This window comes from Nansenia antarctica, assembly GCF_963989245.1.
Source record: "Nansenia antarctica genome assembly, chromosome: 15".
Classification (NCBI taxonomy): Eukaryota; Metazoa; Chordata; class Actinopteri; order Argentiniformes; family Microstomatidae; genus Nansenia; species Nansenia antarctica.
The window spans coordinates 1854208-1881707 of NC_137685.1; the positions used below are offsets into that span (position 1 = coordinate 1854208).

At 45.8% G+C, this 27500-nt stretch overlaps 2 protein-coding genes across 3 annotated transcripts in view; both read right to left on the reverse strand.

Annotated features, from left to right (window-relative positions):
- srpk1b (SRSF protein kinase 1b) overlaps positions 1-16929 on the reverse strand; it is a 66970-nt gene extending 50041 nt beyond the window's left edge. For both annotated transcript variants that reach the window (XM_080545862.1, XM_080545861.1), the window contains exons 1-2: positions 16900-16929; positions 16216-16270 (exon numbers count right to left, since the gene is read on the reverse strand). In XM_080545862.1, the coding sequence (XP_080401988.1) occupies positions 16216-16270; positions 16900-16912 (68 nt within the window). In that variant the 5' untranslated portion in view covers positions 16913-16929. The remainder of the gene's footprint in view (positions 1-16215; positions 16271-16899) is intronic.
- Positions 16930-17584: 655 nt separating this feature from the next.
- The window catches only part of mapk14b (mitogen-activated protein kinase 14b), a 26504-nt gene continuing 16588 nt past the window's right edge, over positions 17585-27500 (reverse strand). The window contains exons 4-12 of the mRNA XM_080545939.1: positions 27378-27489; positions 26882-26911; positions 26632-26679; positions 26161-26275; positions 24328-24399; positions 22002-22081; positions 21317-21395; positions 20126-20299; positions 17585-19754 (exon numbers count right to left, since the gene is read on the reverse strand). Of these exons, the coding sequence (XP_080402065.1) occupies positions 19687-19754; positions 20126-20299; positions 21317-21395; positions 22002-22081; positions 24328-24399; positions 26161-26275; positions 26632-26679; positions 26882-26911; positions 27378-27489 (778 nt within the window). The 3' untranslated portion in view covers positions 17585-19686. The remainder of the gene's footprint in view (positions 19755-20125; positions 20300-21316; positions 21396-22001; positions 22082-24327; positions 24400-26160; positions 26276-26631; positions 26680-26881; positions 26912-27377; positions 27490-27500) is intronic.

Below are 27500 nucleotides of genomic sequence, written 5' to 3' on the forward strand. Positions count from 1 at the left end.
TAGCTGAGCTCAATGCCTGGGTTTTTAACACTCAGTGAGTCTTGCTAAATGACTGTGTGTGTGTGTGTGTGTCTGTGTGAGCAGGCCATATCACAACTGGGTTACAGATGTCAACTTTTAGTTTTCATATTTTGGCAGCCTGGGCCATGTTCATAAGCTTGTTGTCAGAGGCCTTCAGATGGCTGGTCTACCTAAGAGAAGAGCCAAACAGTTAGCAGAGTACTGCTCAGTATCTGCTGTTATTGGTAGCCGCTGAATATGGAGAAGGCGGTGCTTCATGTACCCATGAGCTGGAGACTGTCTGTTGTACAGTATTGATACTGTATCTGTCAATCCACTGGTATCATCTGGTGTGAATAACATCCTGTGTGTAGCATAACTGGGTAAGGCCGTGTGTGTGTGTGTGTGTGTGTGTGTGTGTGTGTGTGTGTGTGTTGCTGTGAACACGTCTTTAACTGCTGACAAGCACACACACACCTCTGGGCCTGATGAAGCAGAAGCCTAATTAAATCACCCCTCTAGAGAAATAGAAAACGTCTGACAGTACACACACACACACACACACACACAGCGAGGTATTCAGTGTTCACCTGACCGTCGCGCTACGCCAGTCGTCACCAGACAGACATCAGCAGACATCACCAGACAGAGAGAGAGGTGATGGAGAGGGGAGGAGGTAGGGCACCAGCTGCAGTAGTTCTCTATAGCGCACCCCCTCCCAACCTCCCAACACAAACTCTCAGTGTTTCCTCTACATGCATTTCATCGTGGCGGACCGCCACGATGGAATTTCCTCCGCCACCATTCAGATTTCTCAACCCAAAAAAAAAAAAAAGATTTAGGCCGCTTTTCAGACCTTCACAGCGCTAGACACACCCACAAGCGCTGAAACTGGACCAGTCCGTGTGTGTCGCGAGTATTGAACTTGAGGCTGCGTTCGTAAATTCGCTCTGAGAGCCCCGGAGCGCACACTGGGTTCAACGTCATAAAGGGACCAAGTCATTTGATTGGACAAGAGGCATTCCGTGAGTGCTGATCAGATTTCCAGAGCGTATTTACGAACGCGCCCTGGCTGTCACCCGAACACCGCGAGCTAGCGTAGTGTAGTGTAGTATAGGATGCGTAGTGTAGTGTAGTGTAGGATGGAGAGAGAGAGGAGAAGCCTCTCTATGTGTTACCTATGTCCAGTGTACTAGAACCACTCTAACAGGAGTGTTTGTCCGTGAATAACACCGGCTATGCCCGGGGTAGAAACACAAGACTATAGCTGGATAAGGTCTACAGGTCTACACGGTCATTTTAAGCCGTCGACCAGCCCTCTACGACCACGGGAAGTCATGTTAAAAGTGAAGATACTTCTGTTAAACTAAGCTAAGCTAAACATCGCTAATCGCTAACTCCCTCCTGGGCTTAAAGTGACAAGTACGGTAATAACGTTGTGAAAAAAAACGTCAGATCAGTGTTTTTGTTTTTATTGACAACGGAATTACATGCTGGAAAAACATGCAGACACAGACAATAAGAGACACACGGGAGAAGTACAGGAAAACATTTTATTTTTTTGGGCCATCCTCGAGTTTTGGCTGAAATTACGTCGTTGTTTTGAGCGCGCGTGCGCGTTTCATGCGCGTGCACGAGAAAAAATCGCGGGCGCGCGCTGTGCGCGCGCGGTCAGCACTACCCGCCACCATTGTAAAAATTCCTGGAGGAAACACTGAACTCTCCTCCTCTACCTTAGTCCCGTTTCTCTGCCTGAGGGACTGAACAAAGGTAGACTGACACACTGACCCCCCCCCCCCCCCCCCCACCACCACAGCTCCCAGCCCCCTCCTGAGCGTGGAGTTGGGCGTTAGTTATCTTAGTGCGCTGGTTCTCTCTCACACGCACACGGTCATGAGCATGGGTTATATAATGAGCTGGAGCTGCAGCTATGCAGGGAGAGAGGAGGAGAGAGGAGGAGAGAGGAGGGGAGAGGAGGGGAGAGGAGGGGGGGAAATGGAGCAGAGAATCACAATATTGGGGAGATGCAGCAACAATATTGAACATATCGATGTTGAACATATCAATGTTGAACATATCAATGTTCAATACATATCAGGCTGGCATCCATGTTTCAGAGAGAGTGTTGTTGGTGTTCACAAAACAAAACGAGACCCACCAACATCTACATCTGCAGAAAGAGTCTACAGCCACAAGACAGTGACGAGAGTGAACGAGGACGAAGGGAGAGGGGAGGAAGAAAGGAGAGAGAGAGAACAGGGCAAGCCGGCCAATCAATGCCTGCCTAATGAGAACACAACAGCAGGAAACAGCCACCAGGGGCTCCATCAATCTCTAAAACCCTCTCTTCCCTCTCTCTCTCTCTCTCTTTCCTCCCCTGTCTCTGCACCCCATTTAAACACATCCTCACCTACTCAGGTACCCAGCGGAGCGACAACAGTCAGCATCTGCTGCCTAATTAAAAATGGATTGAGCTTTCAATAAGTCAGCCAAGCTGCAACACTTTGAAACACAGACAGACACAGACACACACACACACACACACACACACAGACACACAGACACACACACACTCCAATCTACCACTCACTTGCACCTCAGGCCGTCGGCCAGCTTCACCACGGCCAAGTTGAGGGAGAGGATCCAGTCCAGGAGCCACATGGCCCAGGGAGGCTTGGCGTGGGGGGCAGGCGAGGCTAGGCTAGGCTAGCCCAGGAAGAAGGCTCTCCTATCCCCTCTCCTAGCCCAGGAAGAAGGCTCTCCTATCCCCTCTCCTCTCTGTACCACTAGGAACTGGCTGCTCACAGCTCGGCTAGCTACCGTGCTACCGAATGCTACCGAGCAACTGAGGCGAGACAGAGAGGGAGGGTGAGAGAAAAAGAAAGAAAGTGGGGAGGGCGAGGGAAGAGGATGGAGCTTGGGAGACCGAGAGAAGGAGGGAGGGAAGACAGGAGGAGAAGTACGACTAGGCGAGCTGAGAAAAGGATGATTAGAGAGGGGGTTTAGTGGAGGAACGGAGAGAGGGCGGTAAATGGTAAATGGACTGCACTTATATAGCGCCTCTTTTGCTGCTCCAAAGCGCTTTACAACGGCCTCTCATTCACCCATTCACACACACATTCACACACCAATGGCGGCAAGCTGCCATGCAAGGCGCCGGCCCGCTCACTGGGAGCAATTTTGGGGTTCAGTGTCCTGTGGCCAGCCGGGGCTCGAACCGCCGTTCTGCCAACCTTGCGATCATTAGACGGCGGCTCTACCTCCTGCGCCACAGCCGCCATAAGGTAAACAGTTGTTAAGAGTGACGAGAAATGTGGACGGAAATTAAAATGCTGCGGGTGCAGGAAGTAGAAAGTGGGGATCATGGGGGGGGGGGGTCTCAACACCCCTGTGGAGTTGTTTTGCTCACGATACCCCCTCCTGTCTATGCCGTTTCCAACACAAGTTGCATGCTGAATTGAAGACATTGAGTGACCGACCCTCCCGGTCGCCTGCTTGCTCACACACCGCGGCTCCACGGTTCTTTGGTGGAAAGGCATTTTTAACGAACTCCCAGCAAAGTCAAAACACGAAAATCTGCGCTCACTACCTTTTCCAGTTGAACATAAACTAAACTATTTCAATGCTGCGTCCCGCCATATGTTTCAAAGGATGCGAAGTTCTAATGTACTGGAGACGTGACAGGCGAGAGAGAGAGAGAGAGAGAGAGAGAGAGAGAGAGAGAGAGAGAGAGAGAGAGAGAGAGAGAGAGGAATTCAAGCACTTTCAATGACCCATGTCTATTTTCAAAAACTTTTAAGGCTATGATTTTTTTTTCTCTCAAATTCACAAACTTTCAAGGATTTCAAGGACCCGTGGGAACCCGGTATATTATATTAGGCCTATATTATTATTATTATTCAGCTCCTACAGACGGATGGAGCTGGATATCAGGCTGAAGAGATGAAAGAGAAAAATGCAAGAGAGCCGAGGGAGGAGGAGAGGAATGATAAAGGAGATACAGGGAGGATGAGAAGAAGATGGGAGAGACAGGGAAGCAGCGGTCTCCTCTGCGTTGTAGGCTGACACTAAGGCCACACCAGGACACAGACACAGAGCCAGAACACTGGAGGCAGAGTGGACCAGACACATGCTTTTCACTCTCACTCAGCCCCGTCCTCTACAAACCCCATTAGCCCCATCATCTACTGGATTTGTTTACATATTAGGAAAAAGCGAGCAGGCGAATCTTAGTGAGAGGGGACTGAGTTAGACACAGCCAAACAGACGCAAGGTACGGACCTGAACCAGAATGGTAAATGGTAAATGGACTGCACTTATATAGCGCCTTTATCCAAAGCGCTTTACAACGGCCTCTCATTCACCCATTCACACACCAATGGCGGCAAGCTACCATGCAAGGCTGGCCCGCTCGCTGGGAGCAATTTGGGGTTCAGTGTCTTGCCCAAGGACACTTCGACATTAGGCCAACAGGGGCTTGAACCGCAGATCTGCCGACCTTGCGATCATTAGACGCCAGCTCTACCTCCTGAAACACAGCCGCCCCAAAGAACTACCAAGCCCTGAGATGCTACTAGCCCCAAGTGTGTGGAGGTTTTAAGAGACTGATGCTGTCCTCCTCTCCCCCCTTATGTAACAGAGCCCTCTGAGGGCCGGGGCTCAGCCGTTAAGACTGCAACCAGGAGGAACACAGAATCTCTCAACTCTCTTACAATTAACCCATTCTGCACAGTGGATCATCCGTCGTAGACTGAAGACCTCCATCTCTTCAGGTTACACCTTAACTGCTACTCCTGAGACATCTAGTCTACCCCCCAGCACTGCGTCTCCTGAAGACACTCGTTTTTCCCCCTCTACTGTGTCCCCTAAAAAACTCTATTGACCCCCTTGTACTGTTTCTCTGTTTCTCCAGTGTCTATATAACAAATAAAAATAACGTTTTAGAAGGGGTTTTTCCTTCTATCAATGGCCCCGGGCCTGAGCTGGATTACTCTTCCTGCTACGACTGGTGGATTGATGATTCACTTGCTTAGTCAAATGTATTGATTGTAAATTGCTTTGGAATAAGGCGTCTGCTAAATGCCCAAAATGTAAATTGTAATCATCAAACACACACTCGCAGCATGTTGCACACGTGTGTAGCAGTAGACCATCCTCCCATCCCTACAATTGTAGAACTTCCTGTATAAAACCAATCTACTCTCCAACCGATGTATGTGCTTACAGAAGACAAGGACTGGCCATGCTATCTAATTATGCCTGAGGGCATAAGACCTGATCTTCCTCAGCCCTGGAGACCCTTACAGCCCTACCAGCGTCAGGCCCTATACTAGCCTATACCCACTGCCACCCTCCCTAACCCCTCATAGATTAAACAGGAGAACTGTGGGTGGATATTTAGAGAGAGAGAGGAGGTTTCATGAAGTCTAGGTCAGAGTGACACCAACGCTACTGAATGATATTGCTGTGTCAACACTAAGGTTATAAAACAATGTCATTAAATCAGGTCCTAAGGCAAATCTCAACACCAAGTACTCCAAGAATGTCAGAGGTGAAAGTGAAAGAGACATCCTCTGCCTCTTGTGTAATCTTCCCTCTATCTTTCGAGAGATTACACCAATACACCATGTAAACAAGTGAAAGTTATGAAGGAAAAAAGCTGCAAAGATATGTAGCGAGTCTGTTGGAAGACCTACACACTACCAATAGAGCTGCTAGGACTGTGCACCACTGCACTGTCTGCTGTTTACTGTCTGCTGTGCACGGTGCACCACTGCACTGTCTGCGGTTTACTGTCTGCTGTTTACTGTCTGTCTGCTGTTTACTGTCTGTCTGCTGTTTACTGTCTGTCTGCTGTTTACTGTCTGTCTGTCTGTTTACTGTCTGTCTGCTGTTTACTGTCTGTCTGTCTGTTTACTGTCTGTCTGCTGTTTACTGTCTGTCTGTCTGTTTACTGTCTGTCTGTTTACTGTCTGTCTGTCTGTTTACTGTCTGTCTGTCTGTTTACTGTCTGTCTGTCTGTTTACTGTCTGTCTGTTTACTGTTTACTGTCTGTCTGTCTGTCTGTTTACTGTCTGTCTGTCTGTCTGTCTGTTTACTGTCTGTCTGCTGTTTACTGTCTGTCTGTCTGTTTACTGTCTGTCTGCTGTTTACTGTCTGTCTGTCTGTTTACTGTCTGTCTGTCTGTTTACTGTCTGTCTGTCTGTTTACTGTCTGTCTGTCTGTTTACTGTCTGTCTGTCTGTTTACTGTCTGTCTGTCTGTTTACTGTCTGTCTGTCTGTTTACTGTCTGTCTGTCTGTTTACTGTCTGTCTGTCTGTTTACTGTCTGTCTGCTGTTTACTGTCTGTCTGTCTGTTTACTGTCTGTCTGCTGTTTACTGTCTGTCTGTCTGTTTACTGTCTGTCTGCTGTTTACTGTCTGTCTGTCTGTTTACTGTCTGTCTGCTGTTTACTGTCTGTCTGCTGTTTACTGTCTGTCTGCTGTTTACTGTCTGTCTGCTGTTTACTGTCTGTCTGTCTGTTTACTGTCTGTCTGTCTGTTTACTGTCTGTCTGCTGTTTACTGTCTGTCTGCTGTTTACTGTCTGTCTGTCTGTTTACTGTCTGTCTGTCTGTTTACTGTCTGTCTGCTGTTTACTGTCTGTCTGTCTGTTTACTGTCTGTCTGCTGTTTACTGTCTGTCTGTCTGTTTACTGTCTGTCTGTCTGTTTACTGTCTGTCTGTCTGTTTACTGTCTGTCTGCTGTTTACTGTCTGTCTGCTGTTTACTGTCTGTCTGCTGTTTACTGTCTGTCTGTTTACTGTCTGTCTGTTTACTGTCTGTCTGTCTGTTTACTGTCTGTCTGCTGTTTACTGTCTGTCTGCTGTTTACTGTCTGTCTGCTGTTTACTGTCTGTCTGCTGTTTACTGTCTGTCTGCTGTTTACTGTCTGTCTGTCTGTTTACTGTCTGTCTGTCTGTTTACTGTCTGTCTGTCTGTTTACTGTCTGTCTGTCTGTTTACTGTCTGTCTGTCTGTTTACTGTCTGTCTGCTGTTTACTGTCTGTCTGTCTGTTTACTGTCTGTCTGTCTGTTTACTGTCTGTCTGCTGTTTACTGTCTGTCTGCTGTTTACTGTCTGTCTGTCTGTTTACTGTCTGTCTGTCTGTTTACTGTCTGTCTGCTGTTTACTGTCTGTCTGTCTGTTTACTGTCTGTCTGCTGTTTACTGTCTGTCTGTCTGTTTACTGTCTGTCTGTCTGTTTACTGTCTGTCTGTCTGTTTACTGTCTGTCTGTCTGTTTACTGTCTGTCTGCTGTTTACTGTCTGTCTGTCTGTTTACTGTCTGTCTGCTGTTTACTGTCTGTCTGCTGTTTACTGTCTGTCTGCTGTTTACTGTCTGTCTGTCTGTTTACTGTCTGTCTGTCTGTTTACTGTCTGTCTGTTTACTGAATGTCTGCTGTTTACTGTCTGTCTGCTGTTTACTGTCTGTCTGTCTGTTTACTGTCTGTCTGTCTGCTGTTTACTGTCTGTCTGCTGTTTACTGTCTGTCTGCTGTTTACTGTCTGTCTGCTGTTTACTGTCTGTCTGTCTGCTGTTTACTGTCTGTCTGCTGTTTACTGTCTGTCTGTCTGTTTACTGTCTGTCTGCTGTTTACTGTCTGTCTGCTGTTTACTGTCTGTCTGTCTGTTTACTGTCTGTCTGCTGTTTACTGTCTGTCTGTTTACTGTCTGTCTGTCTGTTTACTGTCTGTCTGTCTGTTTACTGTCTGTCTGTCTGTTTACTGTCTGTCTGCTGTTTACTGTCTGTCTGCTGTTTACTGTCTGTCTGTCTGTCTGTTTACTGTCTGTCTGCTGTTTACTGTCTGTCTGTCTGTCTGTTTACTGTCTGTCTGCTGTTTACTGTCTGTCTGTCTGTTTACTGTCTGTCTGTCTGTTTACTGTCTGTCTGTCTGTTTACTGTCTGTCTGTCTGTTTACTGTCTGTCTGCTGTTTACTGTCTGTCTGTCTGTTTACTGTCTGTCTGCTGTTTACTGTCTGTCTGTCTGTTTACTGTCTGTCTGTCTGTTTACTGTCTGTCTGCTGTTTACTGTCTGTCTGTCTGTTTACTGTCTGTCTGTCTGTTTACTGTCTGTCTGTCTGTTTACTGTCTGTCTGTCTGTTTACTGTCTGTCTGCTGTTTACTGTCTGTCTGTCTGTCTGTCTGTTTACTGTCTGTCTGCTGTTTACTGTCTGTCTGTCTGTCTGTTTACTGTCTGTCTGTCTGTTTACTGTCTGTCTGCTGTTTACTGTCTGTCTGCTGTTTACTGTCTGTCTGTCTGTTTACTGTCTGTCTGCTGTTTACTGTCTGTCTGTCTGTTTACTGTCTGTCTGCTGTTTACTGTCTGTCTGTCTGTTTACTGTCTGTCTGTCTGTTTACTGTCTGTCTGCTGTTTACTGTCTGTCTGTCTGTTTACTGTCTGTCTGTTTACTGTCTGTCTGTCTGTTTACTGTCTGTCTGTCTGTTTACTGTCTGTCTGTCTGTTTACTGTCTGTCTGTCTGTTTACTGTCTGTCTGCTGTTTACTGTCTGTCTGTCTGCTGTTTACTGTCTGTCTGTCTGTTTACTGTCTGTCTGCTGTTTACTGTCTGTCTGTCTGTTTACTGTCTGTCTGCTGTTTACTGTCTGTCTGTCTGTTTACTGTCTGTCTGTCTGTTTACTGTCTGTCTGCTGTTTACTGTCTGTCTGTCTGTTTACTGTCTGTCTGTTTACTGTCTGTCTGTCTGTTTACTGTCTGTCTGTCTGTTTACTGTCTGTCTGCTGTTTACTGTCTGTCTGCTGTTTACTGTCTGTCTGCTGTTTACTGTCTGTCTGCTGTTTACTGTCTGTCTGTCTGTTTACTGTCTGTCTGTCTGTTTACTGTCTGTCTGCTGTTTACTGTCTGTCTGCTGTTTACTGTCTGTCTGTCTGTTTACTGTCTGTCTGTCTGTTTACTGTCTGTCTGTCTGTTTACTGTCTGTCTGTCTGTTTACTGTCTGTCTGTCTGTTTACTGTCTGTCTGTCTGTTTACTGTCTGTCTGCTGTTTACTGTCTGTCTGTCTGTTTACTGTCTGTCTGTCTGTTTACTGTCTGTCTGTCTGTTTACTGTCTGTCTGTCTGTTTACTGTCTGTCTGTTTACTGTCTGTCTGCTGTTTACTGTCTGTCTGTTTACTGTCTGTCTGCTGTTTACTGTCTGTCTGTTTACTGTCTGTCTGTTTACTGTCTGTCTGCTGTTTACTGTCTGTCTGCTGTTTACTGTCTGTCTGTCTGTTTACTGTCTGTCTGTCTGTTTACTGTCTGTCTGTCTGTCTGTTTACTGTCTGTCTGCTGTTTACTGTCTGTCTGTCTGTTTACTGTCTGTCTGCTGTTTACTGTCTGTCTGTCTGTTTACTGTCTGTCTGTCTGTTTACTGTCTGTCTGTCTGTTTACTGTCTGTCTGCTGTTTACTGTCTGTCTGTCTGTTTACTGTCTGTCTGTCTGTTTACTGTCTGTCTGCTGTTTACTGTCTGTCTGTTTACTGTCTGTCTGTCTGTTTACTGTCTGTCTGTCTGTTTACTGTCTGTCTGCTGTTTACTGTCTGTCTGCTGTTTACTGTCTGTCTGCTGTTTACTGTCTGTCTGTCTGTTTACTGTCTGTCTGCTGTTTACTGTCTGTCTGTCTGTTTACTGTCTGTCTGTCTGTCTGTTTACTGTCTGTCTGTCTGTTTACTGTCTGTCTGTCTGTTTACTGTCTGTCTGCTGTTTACTGTCTGTCTGCTGTTTACTGTCTGTCTGCTGTTTACTGTCTGTCTGTCTGTCTGTTTACTGTCTGTCTGCTGTTTACTGTCTGTCTGTCTGTTTACTGTCTGTCTGTCTGTCTGTCTGTCTGCTGTTTACTGTCTGTCTGTCTGTTTACTGTCTGTCTGCTGTTTACTGTCTGTCTGCTGTTTACTGTCTGTCTGTCTGTTTACTGTCTGTCTGCTGTTTACTGTCTGTCTGTCTGTTTACTGTCTGTCTGTCTGTTTACTGTCTGTCTGTCTGTTTACTGTCTGTCTGCTGTTTACTGTCTGTCTGCTGTTTACTGTCTGTCTGTCTGTTTACTGTCTGTCTGCTGTTTACTGTCTGTCTGCTGTTTACTGTCTGTCTGTCTGTTTACTGTCTGTCTGCTGTTTACTGTCTGTCTGTCTGTTTACTGTCTGTCTGTCTGTTTACTGTCTGTCTGTCTGTTTACTGTCTGTCTGCTGTTTACTGTCTGTCTGTCTGTTTACTGTCTGTCTGCTGTTTACTGTCTGTCTGTTTACTGTCTGTCTGCTGTTTACTGTCTGTCTGTCTGTCTGTTTACTGTCTGTCTGTCTGTTTACTGTCTGTCTGTCTGTTTACTGTCTGTCTGCTGTTTACTATCTGCTGTTTACTGTCTGTCTGTCTGTTTACTGTCTGTCTGCTGTTTACTGTCTATCTGCTGTTTACTGTCTGTCTGTCTGTTTACTGTCTGTCTGTCTGTTTACTGTCTGTCTGCTGTTTACTGTCTGTCTGTCTGTTTACTGTCTGTCTGCTGTTTACTGTCTGTCTGTTTACTGTCTGTCTGCTGTTTACTGTCTGTCTGCTGTTTACTGTCTGTCTGTCTGTTTACTGTCTGTCTGTCTGTTTACTGTCTGTCTGTCTGTTTACTGTCTGTCTGTCTGTTTACTGTCTGTCTGCTGTTTACTGTCTGTCTGTCTGTTTACTGTCTGTCTGCTGTTTACTGTCTGTCTGTCTGTTTACTGTCTGTCTGTCTGTTTACTGTCTGTCTGCTGTTTACTGTCTGTCTGTCTGTTTACTGTCTGTCTGTCTGTTTACTGTCTGTCTGCTGTTTACTGTCTGTCTGTTTACTGTCTGTCTGTCTGTTTACTGTCTGTCTGCTGTTTACTGTCTGTCTGTTTACTGTCTGTCTGCTGTTTACTGTCTGTCTGTCTGTTTACTGTCTGTCTGCTGTTTACTGTCTGTCTGCTGTTTACTGTCTGTCTGTCTGTCTGTTTACTGTCTGTCTGTTTACTGTCTGTCTGTCTGTTTACTGTCTGTCTGTCTGTTTACTGTCTGTCTGCTGTTTACTGTCTGTCTGCTGTTTACTGTCTGTCTGTCTGTTTACTGTCTGTCTGTCTGTTTACTGTCTGTCTGTCTGTTTACTGTCTGTCTGTCTGTTTACTGTCTGTCTGCTGTTTACTGTCTGTCTGCTGTTTACTGTCTGTCTGTCTGTTTACTGTCTGTCTGTCTGTTTACTGTCTGTCTGCTGTTTACTGTCTGTCTGTCTGTTTACTGTCTGTCTGTCTGTTTACTGTCTGTCTGCTGTTTACTGTCTGTCTGTCTGTTTACTGTCTGTCTGTCTGTTTACTGTCTGTCTGCTGTTTACTGTCTGTCTGTCTGTTTACTGTCTGTCTGCTGTTTACTGTCTGTCTGTCTGTTTACTGTCTGTCTGTCTGTTTACTGTCTGTCTTCTGTTTACTGTCTGTCTGCTGTTTACTGTCTGTCTGCTGTTTACTGTCTGTCTGTCTGTTTACTGTCTGTCTGCTGTTTACTGTCTGTCTGTCTGTTTACTGTCTGTCTGTCTGTTTACTGTCTGTCTGCTGTTTACTGTCTGTCTGTCTGTTTACTGTCTGTCTGCTGTTTACTGTCTGTCTGTCTGTTTACTGTCTGTCTGTCTGTTTACTGTCTGTCTGCTGTTTACTGTCTGTCTGTCTGTTTACTGTCTGTCTGTCTGTTTACTGTCTGTCTGTTTACTGTCTGTCTGCTGTTTACTGTCTGTCTGTCTGTTTACTGTCTGTCTGTTTACTGTCTGTCTGTTTACTGTCTGTCTGCTGTTTACTGTCTGTCTGTCTGTTTACTGTCTGTCTGCTGTTTACTGTCTGTCTGCTGTTTACTGTCTGTCTGCTGTTTACTGTCTGTCTGCTGTTTACTGTCTGTCTGCTGTTTACTGTCTGTCTGTCTGTTTACTGTCTGTCTGTCTGTTTACTGTCTGTCTGTCTGTCTGTCTGTTTACTGTCTGTCTGCTGTTTACTGTCTGTCTGTTTACTGTCTGTCTGTCTGTTTACTGTCTGTCTGCTGTTTACTGTCTGTCTGCTGTTTACTGTCTGTCTGTCTGTTTACTGTCTGTCTGTCTGTTTACTGTCTGTCTGTCTGTTTACTGTCTGTCTGTCTGTTTACTGTCTGTCTGTTTACTGTCTGTCTGTCTGTTTACTGTCTGTCTGCTGTTTACTGTCTGTCTGTCTGTTTACTGTCTGTCTGCTGTTTACTGTCTGTCTGCTGTTTACTGTCTGTCTGTCTGTTTACTGTCTGTCTGTCTGTTTACTGTCTGTCTGTCTGTTTACTGTCTGTCTGTCTGTTTACTGTCTGTCTGCTGTTTACTGTCTGTCTGTCTGTTTACTGTCTGTCTGCTGTTTACTGTCTGTCTGCTGTTTACTGTCTGTCTGCTGTTTACTGTCTGTCTGTTTACTGTCTGTCTGTCTGTTTACTGTCTGTCTGCTGTTTACTGTCTGTCTGTCTGTTTACTGTCTGTCTGTCTGTTTACTGTCTGTTTACTGTCTGTCTGTCTGTTTACTGTCTGTCTGTCTGTTTACTGTCTGTCTGCTGTTTACTGTCTGTCTGTCTGTCTGTCTGCTGTTTACTGTCTGTCTGTCTGTCTGTCTGTCTGCTGTTTACTGTCTGTCTGTCTGTTTACTGTCTGTCTGTCTGTCTGTTTACTGTCTGTCTGCTGTTTACTGTCTGTCTGCTGTTTACTGTCTGTCTGTTGTTTACTGTCTGTCTGCTGTTTACTGTCTGTCTGCTGTTTACTGTCTGTCTGCTGTTTACTGTCTGTCTGTCTGTTTACTGTCTGTCTGCTGTTTACTGTCTGTCTGTCTGTTTACTGTCTGTCTGTCTGTCTGTCTGTCTGCTGTTTACTGTCTGTCTGTCTGTTTACTGTCTGTCTGCTGTTTACTGTCTGTCTGTCTGTTTACTGTCTGTCTGCTGTTTACTGTCTGTCTGTCTGTTTACTGTCTGTCTGTCTGTTTACTGTCTGTCTGTCTGTTTACTGTCTGTCTGTCTGTTTACTGTCTGTCTGCTGTTTACTGTCTGTCTGCTGTTTACTGTCTGTCTGTCTGTTTACTGTCTGTCTGCTGTTTACTGTCTGTCTGTCTGTTTACTGTCTGTCTGCTGTTTACTGTCTGTCTGCTGTTTACTGTCTGTCTGTCTGTTTACTGTCTGTCTGTCTGTTTACTGTCTGTCTGTTTACTGTCTGTCTGTCTGTTTACTGTCTGTCTGCTGTTTACTGTCTGTCTGTCTGTTTACTGTCTGTCTGCTGTTTACTGTCTGTCTGTTTACTGTCTGTCTGTCTGTTTACTGTCTGTCTGCTGTTTACTGTCTGTCTGTCTGTTTACTGTCTGTCTGTCTGTTTACTGTCTGTCTGTCTGTCTGTCTGCTGTTTACTGTCTGTCTGCTGTTTACTGTCTGTCTGCTGTTTACTGTCTGTCTGCTGTTTACTGTCTGTCTGTCTGTTTACTGTCTGTCTGCTGTTTACTGTCTGTCTGCTGTTTACTGTCTGTCTGTCTGTTTACTGTCTGTCTGCTGTTTACTGTCTGTCTGTTTACTGTCTGTCTGTCTGTTTACTGTCTGTCTGCTGTTTACTGTCTGTCTGTCTGTTTACTGTCTGTCTGCTGTTTACTGTCTGTCTGTTTACTGTCTGTCTGTCTGTTTACTGTCTGTCTGCTGTTTACTGTCTGTCTGTCTGTTTACTGTCTGTCTGCTGTTTACTGTCTGTCTGTCTGTTTACTGTCTGTCTGTCTGTTTACTGTCTGTCTGCTGTTTACTGTCTGTCTGTTTGTTTACTGTCTGTCTGTCTGTTTACTGTCTGTCTGCTGTTTACTGTCTGTCTGTCTGTTTACTGTCTGTCTGTCTGTTTACTGTCTGTCTGCTGTTTACTGTCTGTCTGTCTGTTTACTGTCTGTCTGCTGTTTACTGTCTGTCTGTTTACTGTCTGTCTGTTTACTGTCTGTCTGTTTACTGTCTGTCTGTCTGTCTGTTTACTGTCTGTCTGCTGTTTACTGTCTGTCTGCTGTTTACTGTCTGTCTGCTGTTTACTGTCTGTCTGTCTGTTTACTGTCTGTCTGCTGTTTACTGTCTGTCTGTCTGTTTACTGTCTGTCTGTCTGTTTACTGTCTGTCTGCTGTTTACTGTCTGTCTGCTGTTTACTGTCTGTCTGTCTGTTTACTGTCTGTCTGCTGTTTACTGTCTGTCTGCTGTTTACTGTCTGTCTGTTTACTGTCTGTCTGTCTGTTTACTGTCTGTCTGTCTGTTTACTGTCTGTCTGCTGTTTACTGTCTGTCTGTCTGTTTACTGTCTGTCTGCTGTTTACTGTCTGTCTGTCTGTTTACTGTCTGTCTGCTGTTTACTGTCTGTCTGTTTACTGTCTGTCTGTTTACTGTCTGTCTGTTTACTGTCTGTCTGTTTACTGTCTGTCTGTTTACTGTCTGTCTGTTTACTGTCTGTCTGTCTGTTTACTGTCTGTCTGTCTGTTTACTGTCTGTCTGTTTACTGTCTGTCTGTTTACTGTCTGTCTGTTTACTGTCTGTCTGTCTGTCTGTTTACTGTCTGTCTGCTGTTTACTGTCTGTCTGCTGTTTACTGTCTGTCTGCTGTTTACTGTCTGTCTGTCTGTTTACTGTCTGTCTGTCTGTTTACTGTCTGTCTGTCTGTTTACTGTCTGTCTGTCTGTTTACTGTCTGTCTGTCTGTTTACTGTCTGTCTGTCTGTTTACTGTCTGTCTGCTGTTTACTGTCTGTCTGTCTGTTTACTGTCTGTCTGCTGTTTACTGTCTGTCTGTCTGTTTACTGTCTGTCTGTCTGTTTACTGTCTGTCTGCTGTTTACTGTCTGTCTGCTGTTTACTGTCTGTCTGTCTGTTTACTGTCTGTCTGCTGTTTACTGTCTGTCTGCTGTTTACTGTCTGTCTGTTTACTGTCTGTCTGCTGTTTACTGTCTGTCTGTCTGTTTACTGTCTGTCTGTCTGTTTACTGTCTGTCTGTCTGTTTACTGTCTGTCTGTCTGTTTACTGTCTGTCTGCTGTTTACTGTCTGTCTGTCTGTTTACTGTCTGTCTGCTGTTTACTGTCTGTCTGCTGTTTACTGTCTGTCTGCTGTTTACTGTCTGTCTGTCTGTTTACTGTCTGTCTGTCTGTTTACTGTCTGTCTGTTTACTGTCTGTCTGTCTGTTTACTGTCTGTCTGTCTGTTTACTGTCTGTCTGCTGTTTACTGTCTGTCTGTCTGTTTACTGTCTGTCTGCTGTTTACTGTCTGTCTGTCTGTTTACTGTCTGTCTGTCTGTTTACTGTCTGTCTGCTGTTTACTGTCTGTCTGTCTGTTTACTGTCTGTCTGCTGTTTACTGTCTGTCTGTCTGTTTACTGTCTGTCTGTCTGTTTACTGTCTGTCTGCTGTTTACTGTCTGTCTGTCTGTTTACTGTCTGTCTGTCTGTTTACTGTCTGTCTGCTGTTTACAGTCTGTCTGTCTGTTTACTGTCTGTCTGCTGTTTACTGTCTGTCTGCTGTTTACTGTCTGTCTGCTGTTTACTGTCTGTCTGTTTACTGTCTGTCTGTTTACTGTCTGTCTGCTGTTTACTGTCTGTCTGTCTGTTTACTGTCTGTCTGTCTGTTTACTGTCTGTCTGTCTGTTTACTGTCTGTCTGCTGTTTACTGTCTGTCTGTCTGTTTACTGTCTGTCTGCTGTTTACTGTCTGTCTGTCTGTTTACTGTCTGTCTGCTGTTTACTGTCTGTCTGTTTACTGTCTGTCTGCTGTTTACTGTCTGTCTGTCTGTTTACTGTCTGTCTGTCTGTTTACTGTCTGTCTGCTGTTTACTGTCTGTCTGCTGTTTACTGTCTGTCTGTCTGTTTACTGTCTGTCTGTCTGTTTACTGTCTGTCTGTCTGTTTACTGTCTGTCTGCTGTTTACTGTCTGTCTGTCTGTTTACTGTCTGTCTGCTGTTTACTGTCTGTCTGTCTGTTTACTGTCTGTCTGCTGTTTACTGTCTGTCTGTCTGCTGTTTACTGTCTGTCTGTTGTGCACGTGTCCCCGAGCCCGGCCTGTGTAACATCTGTCTCCCACGTGAAGCCAGGTGACTCTAAACAAAGCACGAGGACATCAGAGGAGGACAGTTCCTCAGCAGACATGGATGCTACCAAAGCATGCACCATGCACCATGCACCATGCAGCTAGCAAACTAACTGCAGTCTCACAGTTACTCACTTTTTGCCGGTTTTTTTCGTCTTTGTCCGTTTCTTCCTCGCCTGGAGCGCGAGCACTGCGATAAAAAGAGATTAAATGTAATCAAGCTGAATTAGGGTTGATGGTCAATGATGTGGTGTGGCTAGTTAAACTACCATCCTCCACTGTCAGTCAACAATATCAATGCAATCGAAAGTGGAGGATAGCATCCTAGCCTCCGAGTCCTAGCCTCCTAGCATCCTTAGCGTCCTAGCTGCCTCCATTATAAGCGAGTGAGGGGTTAGCTTAGCTAGCCAGCCAGGCTAGCCTGATAGCAGGTGCCTGTCCAGACCAGACAGATGTTAACGCTAAACACATTAACCATACAACAGTATGTAGCTAGCTCCATAACGTATGAACCGGGTTACTGCTTTTGTGGTAAACAGTGTCAATAATAATGTTAACGACCAGTTGAAGTTTAACGGCTGAGCGTTAAGCGCAAGTGGCTGTCATGCTAGTGACGTTAGCTAGCAGGTTAGCTCGCGCGGGCAGCGTTGTGTGTGTGACAGCGCGTGGCTCTCTGCTTTGTTCAATTCTGCTGCAAAACGGTCAAAATGCAGCACGTGCATGACTATTCATTCACATACAGAAACATTGCGCATATCTGGTGCAGTTTACACATATGCACTGGAGGTTGTGATCCCCCATTAATGTGGCCAGGTTTACCTTTCCTTTCCATGTTGATACCGGGGCAGGCAGGGTTCAGGCAGAGAGCTGAGGTGCTGCTCTAGTCTAGAAATGTGGAAAACTTCCAAACCAAACTCTCTCTCCAGGTTCCGCCTCCGGGCTCTCTGTCTCTGTCTCTCACTGCCCCCTCTCGAAACAACGAAACAGTCTCAAGGACCATGCATCCAAAATAAATGCATTGAGTGAATGCTTTTTTTTATTTTTATAAATCACATGATGCATATCCTTTTCAAAGTATCGAAACGTGTATGCAGCAGCCAGGGGTGTCCCCGTGACAAAATAGCAATAAATCAGGGAGATGCAACGACGAAACAGTCTCAAGGACTATGCATCCAAAATAAATAAATCACATGATGCATATCCTTTTCAAAGTATTGAAACCTGTCTGTATGCAGCAAAATAGCAGTAAATCAGGGAGATGCAACCTTCTTTTTTGTCTGAACCAACCAGCTCAATGGTGGTGTCAAGTCTGCATGTATGTATGTATCATTGGCTTAATCAAAAATATTGGATTGAATTGTTTTTTCTGCTGAACATCATCATGACATGAAAAATCCATCTAATGGCAATCTATCGACTTGACTTGTTCCAGGTTTTTTAGAGGTTCTCAATGAGTCCACTAGGTGGCGGCAGACGTCCAACACAAGCACAGCAGAGACAAGGGTACAGTGTAGTTTGGAAAAAGAATAGCCTTTATTTTTCTATAACAGTGGTGTATTTACAGGTGAACTTTACCTGCTCTCTTAGTTCAGAATGTGGCGAATCATCATTTAAGAACACAATAGTTAAGATTGTACGATCGAGTAATGAAATAAATCTCAACCAAAGAAAAAAACACAAAAAACAATAACCGAAACACAACATGGGGGACAAGGGACTGAGACATATGCTCACTGCCTGATCAACCGGATAATAAATATCAACCTAACCTAAGCTATTGTTATATTACTAGGTATCGAGGCTTCATACCCTTCAGCATCCTGTAAACACACAGACACACAGACAGACAGACAGACACACAGACAGACAGACACACAGACAGACAGGTACACCCCCACCCTCACACAATAAGACATGTGCCACACAGGTATCAGAGTCATTCGGGTCAATTTCATTTCAACACGAGTCTGTAAATTAAATTGAATGTTTTGAAGGTCGTTTGACACCAATCCTGATACATATCATTGCTTCACAGATTCAGCAAATAAATTCTAAACCATGAATATGAAGTCATATCATAAAATGATATTCCCCCCCCCAAAAAAGAAGCAATTACTCATAACCATAATAATCCAGAAACATTGTTTAACTTATATATTTGAAAGAAAGAGATTCTTAATCTGGTTAGAAAATAAATGCTGCATAAATAATAAGAGTAGCATGATGAACAGAACAGACACAATGAAGACACTGCTCGCTGTAGCAGCGTTGATGCCATCCTCTTTATATTAACAACGGAAAGAGGGGAGAAACATGTTAAATACACGGGAGGCTAGCCCCCACACAGTCAATACACATCTACACAAACATGAAGAAAAAGAATCACATTGATGATTGAAATGACATTGTCAGTCAGTATTCTACTGTGTCCAAGGGGAGAGACTAGGATGGCTGCAAACATCACCCCAGGGCTAATCACCAAACACAACCCTATGAAACACAACCCCCCCCTATCTCTCTCTCTGAAACTCAAAAGAGAAAGTCTCTATTCTGATGTGATTATGCTTGGGGAAGTGACTGTATTTCACTGTGTTTGCAGATCTCCAGAAGATTGCATGACATGTGGGAACACAACAGAAGAGGCGATGAGACAACCGACCAACAGATGGAGTGAAAACACCAGAGTAGAGAGACGCAACAACAGGGAGGGAAGTTAAGTTTAACGGCAGTTATGAACTAAGGAACTCTCTCCTCTCTCTCTCTCTCTCAACACTAGATCAACCAGCCTACACATGCTCCACACAGCACTGCACTCTGAGGGGGTTGGGAGAATGTGTGTGTACGTGTGTACGTGTAGGTGTGTACGTGTAGGTGTGTGTGCGTGTGTGTCTGTGTGTGTGTACATGTGTAAATGTATGTGTGTGTGTGTGTATGTGTGTTTCTGTGTGTGTGTCTGTGTATGTATGTGCAGGGGGAGGGGGGAATTCTACAGTATTACTAATGGTGCACATGATCATTTATTTACAGTTGTGCAGCGTTAACCTTATGTACACATGTTTACATGTTGTAACACTGACAGTCGTAAAAACAGCAAAATGTTTCGCTGTAGATGTTCTACGGAAAAAGGGTCATAATAGGGCAAGTGGCGTGAAATCAGACATAACCTCCCACGAAGCAGTGGTTTCTAAAACTGTGTGATTGATTGTTATTGCCAAATCTAATGCAAAAATCAGTGCACCTTACCAGGTATCAAATAAGGGTACTTAGCACATAAAACACACAAGTTGTAGACACATTACAGAGTAAAACCCCTAGTTCAGTTTCAGGGATCCGAAACAAATACAATATAATACAGCAAGCAGGAGGAGGATGGTGGGGGGGCAGGGTGACAGGAAGTCACCTTTGACCTCCTGAACCTATGGTGACCCCAGAAATGAACGACGCCAGGCACTTGAATGTCATGGTTCTCTGCGTGTTGGTTGGTTGGTTGGTTTGTTTATGGAAAAGGTCCAGTGAGTGTGTGAGTCCTCACACAGGGTTGTGTGAGAGTGTGTAGTCCTCACACAGGGTTGTGTGAGAGGGGGCGGTGGTGGTTGCACCTCCCAATCAGGACTCCATCTCGTCTCCGTCAAACGCTTGCGGCTCAAAGCTGATGACCGCCTCGTAGGTCAGCCCTGAGAGAGAGAGAGTTGATATATAATGAGTGATTTTATCATCCATGCATCATCCATCCATCCATCCATCCATCTATCTCATTCCCTCATCCATCATGGCCGCACCTACTCTCTGGAACTCCCTCCCCATAGTGATCCGCAACGCCCCCACCCTGGACTCCTTCAAACTAGCCCTTAAAGCACATCTGTTCTCCAAGGCCTTTGGCCCCTAGTCAATGTTTCAGTTTTGCTTTGTTTGTTTCCTGTTTTGTCTGTCTGATCATTTCCCTTAGAATTGTAAAGCGTCCTTGTTTTTTTTTTTGAAAGGCGCTATAGAAAGTTATTATTATTATTATTATTATTATTATTATTATTATCCATGCATAACCTACGTTTCCACTCCTCGATCTCCAGCTCTCGGCTCTCAAAGCTCTGGTCGTAGGGCTCGGCCTCGGGCTCGTCGTCAGGGTCGTGGTACTGGGAGAAGTACGGGTGGGCCAGAGCCTCTGACGCGGTGATCCGGTTGTCTGTATCCAGAACCAGCATCTTCTCCAACAGGTCCACGGCTACAGAGAGAGAGGGTGAGTGTCAGAGAGAGAAGGAGGGGCGGCTGTGTCTCAGGAGGTAGAGTCGCTGTCTAATGATCGCAAGGTTGGCAGATCGGCGGTTCGAGCCCCGTATGGCCACATGTCGAAGTGTCCTTGGGCAAGACACTGAACCCCAAAATTGCTCCCAGTGAGCAGGCTGGCGCCTTGCATAGCAGCTTGCCGCCATTGGTGTGTGAATGTGTGTGTGAATGGGTGAATGAGAGGCCGTTGTAAAGCGCTTTGGATAAAGGCGCTATGTCAGTGCAGTCCATTTAGAATGAGTGTCAGACAAAAAGAGAAAGGAAATTAGGGATAGATTCAAATTCAGATTGCTGGCCAATTTGGCTGAAGCATTTAGAGAAGGGAGAGAGAGAGAGAGAGAGACAGACAGAAACAGAGACGTAGGCCCAATCCCATTTCTCTTTTTTACCCCTACTCCTTGTTTCGGAGTGCGACTTGCTTCCTGTTTTCACTATGGTGATGATGATTCACACGGCATTCTGGGATTACGTAAGGCGGAGTGTGGCTCTCTTCTGAGTCTCGTCCTTAAAAATCTCCTTTTCGAGGGGCTGTTTAGCCCTACCACCTGGCCCTACCCCGACATTAAAACAAGAGTTGGGACACCCCTACCCTGCACTTGAACACGCAAAAAGACGCCATAGACCGTCAAGAAAAGAGAGAAACAGTGGCCTGGGGTGGTCCAGTGGTCTAGCAACGCGGTCTACAGTGCACACATACAGTATACCCATGTCGGCATGGGTTCGATCCGGCCCATGCCCTGCTGACATGTCCTCTCCTCCTTACTTTTCTGTCTACCTTCACTATCTCTATCCAATAAAATGAAAAATATGAGTGGGTCTGCCCCACTCTGAAAAAAATAACCTATAAAAAAACAAAAAACAAAAGAGAGAAGCAGTGACAGACAGTGACAGCAGGGGGAGCCAGAGAGCCTCTCTCTCTGTTTACAACATCAAACAAGCCGTAAATCATTGTTACCTAGCGGGTTGGCACCAATAAACACATCAGCAAAGTTCCTCTTGGGCATCTGGGGAAGGGAGTTGATGTAGTTTCTGGCCTGTTAAAAGATACACAGAACGGATAAAACACACAATAGTGAACAAACGGCTTCCAACCGCTACGGATATCAGTATAAGTAATGCCACTGGCAGGCAGTTAGAACGGCTTTCCTCTACAGCCAAACGCTCCTTAAACTTGAACGGTTCTGGTAGGTTATGAAACTGCCTCTTCTGAAAACACTGCACACAACACACTGAACCACAACAGAGGCAAGGCCATAGACAGGTCATCAGGAAGTAGGGCTAGCAAAGCACTCTGGGAAGGTTGGTGAGATTACGTTGACGATACTTGTCAAAGAGAATGCAGGCAGTCAGCAGGAGAGTGGGAGGGTGAGGGAGGAGTTAACAAGGAGAGGGGGTCTAATAACAACTCTATTATTTTTATTAAGATCTTATTAATTATGAAATAATTTGTCGTAAAACTTGTTTTTCCCCCAAAACTAACAAACAAACAAAAACACAGAGAGGAAGAAGCTAGGTCTGATGAAGAAACTAAAAGGTATCGGTTGGGTTGGTGAGTTCCGAACACATGGTGGTTCCGCCCGCCTCCCTGGTTGTGGAGAGCTGTGGGGCATTGTGGGAAGGTGGAGGACCGAGCGCCTCACCTCGTGGCTGGGCATCCTGCTAATGAGGCAGGCGGGAGGGGTTCCCGTCAGGCGCATGATCTGCTGCAGCTGGTTTATATCTTTAGCTTCCGGGTCAAGGGGGTCATAGCAGCATGAACGTCAACGGTCATCGTATCTCTAAAACAATATTTCAGCCTTACTGATGATGAACATCTACGGGTAGTTTGGAGGTTGGAGGTTGGGAGAGGAGGGGGGGGGGGGGCTGGGAGGGTGTATAACTAAGAAGGTCTAACACAGGCAGAGGAGAGGGTTATGAAAGGAGGAGGGGATGAAAGAGGAGGAGAAGGAGGAGGTGGGGTTGTCAATAGCATGCCATGTTATGGATTATTGAGGTGACACACACACACACACACAACATGCTGGCCTAGATATCTCACGCCGGCCTCCCATGTGTTCAAGGATTGTTTCCATTCAAGTTCATATGATAGCTATTTTACCTATTTTGGAAACACACACAACAACAATTCCTGGTCGTCTAACTAACACGACCTGGCGAAGGTTAGCTGTAACGCATCATGCCAGGCAGAAGAAGTAGAGAGGTCAAAGGTCAAAGCTTCATGCTGTAGAAAGCGGAGAGAAAAGCTGCCGTTAGCCGAGTGGTGATTTTGATTCGGACAGGACAGGAAGATGGTAGTAGTAGGAGGAGGAGGTAGGTGTTTCATCAAGCCGTTGTCATAGCAACACAGAGCTAGCGAACCCACACAGAAAAGGCAGAGTTCGGGAGCGAGGGGTGGGACACTCACAGACTCGGAGGAGACTTTCATCAAGAGCTCGGGCTCTGGGGTCCCGACGAGAAGCATTATAAGCTTCAACTGATCAATGTCTACCACAGTAACTTAAAGGAAAACGAGGGAGGGAGGAATGGAGGGGGTAAAGGAGGGGTAAAGAGACCAGGATGGGGAGAGAGGGATGGGTAGGGGAGTTGGATGGAAATGGAAAGACTGCTGAGAAGCAGCATGACATTTATAAAAAATAAAATTAATAAAAAAGCACTTTTTGGCCATTTTGAAACAGATGTCAGATACTGATAACTCCTTTTGGACAAGGTGTAAAACGCACCAAAAACATGTTAGTTAGTTAAAACAATTTAGCATCTGTAACATAGTAACACAGATACAGATCCCCCTGTTATGGGTTAGGTGGATGAGGGGGTAACATGGAGACACTCAGGTAGTTTGGCGGTCAGAGTTAATACTTAATACAGAGTTAGGGGGATGAGGGGGTAGGAAGTAAGACAATTGCAACAGGGTAGGTAGGTCGTATGTGTCAGGCCAAAAGAAGCCTAAACATGCATCTACCTCTGCTCCAACCAAGCCAAAGACCCTCAGGACAGAAGCCACTGCTAAGGTCTGCTAAGGTCTGCTGTCTGCTGAGCTTGGAGTGCAAACACATTACAGAGTGATTCAACCTTTTACTTTTCATCCAGGCTGTATTCATTTATGGAGGGTGTTTTGTGACCATATTCTTGTGTGTGTGGCCTTGTAGACGGGGGCTGACAGGAGAGGAAACAGCAGCAGGATGAGTCACATAGAGACCACAGAGGACTCTCACTGCTGACTCACTCTCTCTCTCTCTCTCTCTCTCTCACTCACACACACACACAAAACACAGCAGTGGTGTGAGGACAGTGCGAATCAGAGCGAGTGAGTCTTGAGGTCAATTTGGAATTTGGCGATTAGTAAATGTAAACTTCATTTACATTACATTTTTGGCATTTAGCAGACGCCTTATTCCAAAGCGACTTACAATCAAAACTTCAAAACATAACATTCCTAGATGGTCACGTGTCAAACGTGGAAGGGCTCTCTCTCACTCTCTCTCACACACACTCACACACTCACACACACTCACACACTCACACACACACACACACACACACACACACACACACACACACCGCAGTGGTGTTTGAGTGGTGTGAGGACAGTGCGAATCAGAGCGGCAGGGCTAGAGTCTTGAGGTCAATTTGGATTTTGGCGATTAGTAAATGTAAACTGCAAAACATAACATATTGAGAGCTTAGAACTATAAGGTTCTATCTCCGTTTAGGGCAGTTCAGAGATATTGAGCGTCAAGGTTTTTACATTCCATTATGTTTTGTGTGATGGAACCTTTGTATTTTATTAATTACTAACTCAAAAATGTCAACATTTTTAAAAATAACACCACACAGGCATTAATAAACACCTAATGGATCAGATTATGTAAAAAACTAAATTTTGACCAAAAATGGAGATGGAACCGTATACCGGTAATTCTAACGTCACGATTTCTAGGTGGTCAGGTGACAGACGTGGAAGGATACGGTCAGTGCCGGGAAACAGCGTCCGTCCGGTGAGGAGCTCCGCCATGATGCAGCCGACTGACCAGATGTCCACTGCGACACAACAAACACACATTGTTACCATCCATGTAGACCAACATTGAGACACTTTTTGGGGGGTTAGGTTTTCAATGTTCTCTTTCACCCAGTGTGTTATATGAGACTGTGTGTAGTTGCTAAGATCTTGTACCATTGTCATATTTGTGTTTGTGAGTCCTACAGAGTAAGGAATAAAAAGGTTTTTAGGCCTGTCTTAAAAGAGTCCAGGCTCTGTACTGCCCTTAGCTGACTAGGAAGGCTGTTCTCTTAGCTGGCTAGGAAGGCTGTTCCCTTAGCTGGCTAGGAAGGCTGTTCCCTTAGCTGGCTAGGAAGGCTGTTCCCTTAGCTGGCTAGGAAGGCTGTTCCCTTAGCTGGCTAGGAAGGCTGTGCCCTTAGCTGGCTAGGAAGGCTGTTCCCTTAGCTGGCTAGGAAGGCTGTTCTCTTAGCTGGCTAGGAAGGCTGTTCCCTTAGCTGGCTAGGAAGGCTGTTCCCTTAGCTGACTAGGAAGGCTGTTCTCTTAGCTGGCTAGGAAGGCTGTTCCCTTAGCTGGCTAGGAAGGCTGTTCCCTTAGCTGGCTAGGAAGGCTGTTCCCTTAGCTGACTAGGAAGGCTGTTCCCTTAGCTGACTAGGAAGGCTGTTCCCTTAGCTGGCTAGGAAGGCTGTTCCCTTAGCTGGCTAGGAAGGCTGTTCCCTTAGCTGGCTAGGAAGGCTGTTCCCTTAGCTGGCTAGGAAGGCTGTGCCCTTAGCTGGCTAGGAAGGCTGTTCCCTTAGCTGGCTAGGAAGGCTGTTCTCTTAGCTGGCTAGGAAGGCTGTTCCCTTAGCTGGCTAGGAAGGCTGTTCCCTTAGCTGGCTAGGAAGGCTGTTCCCTTAGCTGACTAGGAAGGCTGTTCCCTTAGCTGGCTAGGAAGGCTGTTCTCTTAGCTGACTAGGAAGGCTGTTCTCTTAGCTGGCTAGGAAGGCTGTTCCCTTAGCTGGCTAGGACGGCTGTTCCCTTAGCTGGCTAGGAAGGCTGTTCCCTTAGCTGGCTAGGAAGGCTGTTCCCTTAGCTGGCTAGGAAGGCTGTTCCCTTAGCTGGCTAGGAAGGCTGTTCCCTTAGCTGGCTAGGAAGGCTGTTCCCTTAGCTGGCTAGGAAGGCTGTTCCCTTAGCTGACTAGGAAGGCTGTTCCCTTAGCTGGCTAGGAAGGCTGTTCCCTTAGCTGACTAGGAAGGCTGTTCCCTTAGGTGACTAGGAAGGCTGTTCCCTTAGCTGACTAGGAAGGCTGTTCCCTTAGCTGGCTAGGAAGGCTGTTCCCTTAGCTGGCTAGGAAGGCTGTTCCCTTAGCTGACTAGGAAGGCTGTTCCCTTAGCTGACTAGGAAGGCTGTTCCCTTAGCTGGCTAGGAAGGCTGTTCCCTTAGCTGGCTAGGAAGGCTGTTCCCTTAGCTGGCGAGGAAGGCTGTTCCCTTAGCTGGCTAGGAAGGCTGTTCTCTTAGCTGGCTAGGAAGGCTGTTCTCTTAGCTGACTAGGAAGGCTGTTCTCTTAGCTGGCTAGGAAGGCTGTTCTCTTAGCTGGCGAGGAAGGCTGTTCCCTTAGCTGGCGAGGAAGGCTGTTCCCTTAGCTGACTAGGAAGGCTGTTCTCTTAGCTGGCTAGGAAGGCTGTTCTCTTAGCTGGCTAGGAAGGCTGTTCTCTTAGCTGACTAGGAAGGCTGTTCCTTTAGCTGACTAGGAAGGCTGTTCCACAGGTGCAGTGTGTGCCAGCGTTCCCTCCTCCACAGATGTACAGTGTGTTGTAGTCTACCTGTCATGTTGTAGTGCATCCAGTTGAGCATGATCTCCGGAGCGCGGTACCACCGGGTCGCTACGTAGCCCGTCATCTCATCGTCTGTGTGCCGCGCCAAACCAAAGTCCAAAATCTGAGGGGAGAGAGGTGTGTGCGTGTGTGTGTGTGTGTGTGTGTGTGTGTGTAAAGAAAGATGTGAAAAAACAGGCTGCTCCCACAGTATATTAAATCCTACACATGTAGCCTCAACTGTGGGTGGACAGTAAACACAGAGTTGATAACCCTCTAATATGAACACACACACACACACACACACACACACACACACACACACACACACACACCGCACTGCACTAACCCACATCCTGACAGGACAAACAGACATCTGGAAGGTGCATATTAAGCCTAGGGACAGGGCTAGTGTTATCTCTGTTGGTAATAGTTGTCTAGAGATAGACAACTAGATGTGCTGATAAAGACTCCACTCACCTTCAGTTCACAGTCCTCGTTCACAGCCAGGTTACTTGGTTTCAGATCCTGAGAGAGAAAGGGGAAATGGGGAAAAAGAGAGAAAGAAAGAGAGAGAGAGAGAGACAGAAAGGGGGGGGGGGTTGTCAAGTAAAGGGAAGAAAGAAAGTGGGAGAAATCAAGCTACATAATAGTATGTATAATAGTATGTTTATAAGTCTGAGGGAAGGTGATCTAGAAGTGAATCTATCCAAGCCTGTCTGTGACTTACCCTGTGGATGATGTCTGCTGAGTGGATGTACTGCAGAAAGAAAACAGACATCAGTGGATTTACATATGTACTGTCTACAGTGGCACACCTGAGACATCTGCTGCCCCCCAGCACTGCGTCTCCTGAAGACACCTGCTTTTCCCCTCTACTGTGTCCCCTAAAACTTCTATTGACCCCCTTGTACTGTTTCTCTGTTTCTCCAGTGTCTATATAAAAAAAAAACTAGGTTTAGAAGAAGGTGATAGAAGAAGGTTTTTCCTTCTATCAATGGCCCCGGGCCTGAGCTGGATTACTCTTCCTGCTACGACTGGTGGATTGATGATTCACTTGCTTAGTCAAATGTATCGATTGTAAGTCGCTTTGGAATAAGGCGTCTGCTAAATGCCAAACATGTAAATGTAAACACCTGGACAAAAATGATGCAAGTTACCTTTAAACAAAAACCATGTCAATATAAAGACAGAAAGGAGGTGACCAGGGGGACAGAGGCACTCACCTTTAACCCCCGGAGGATCTGGTAGATGAGAAACTGCACATGGTCGTCTGTCAGCTTCTGACACTTCACAATGTTGTTCAGGTCTGCTCCCATCAGGTGGGTCACCAGGTACCTGTCAATCAA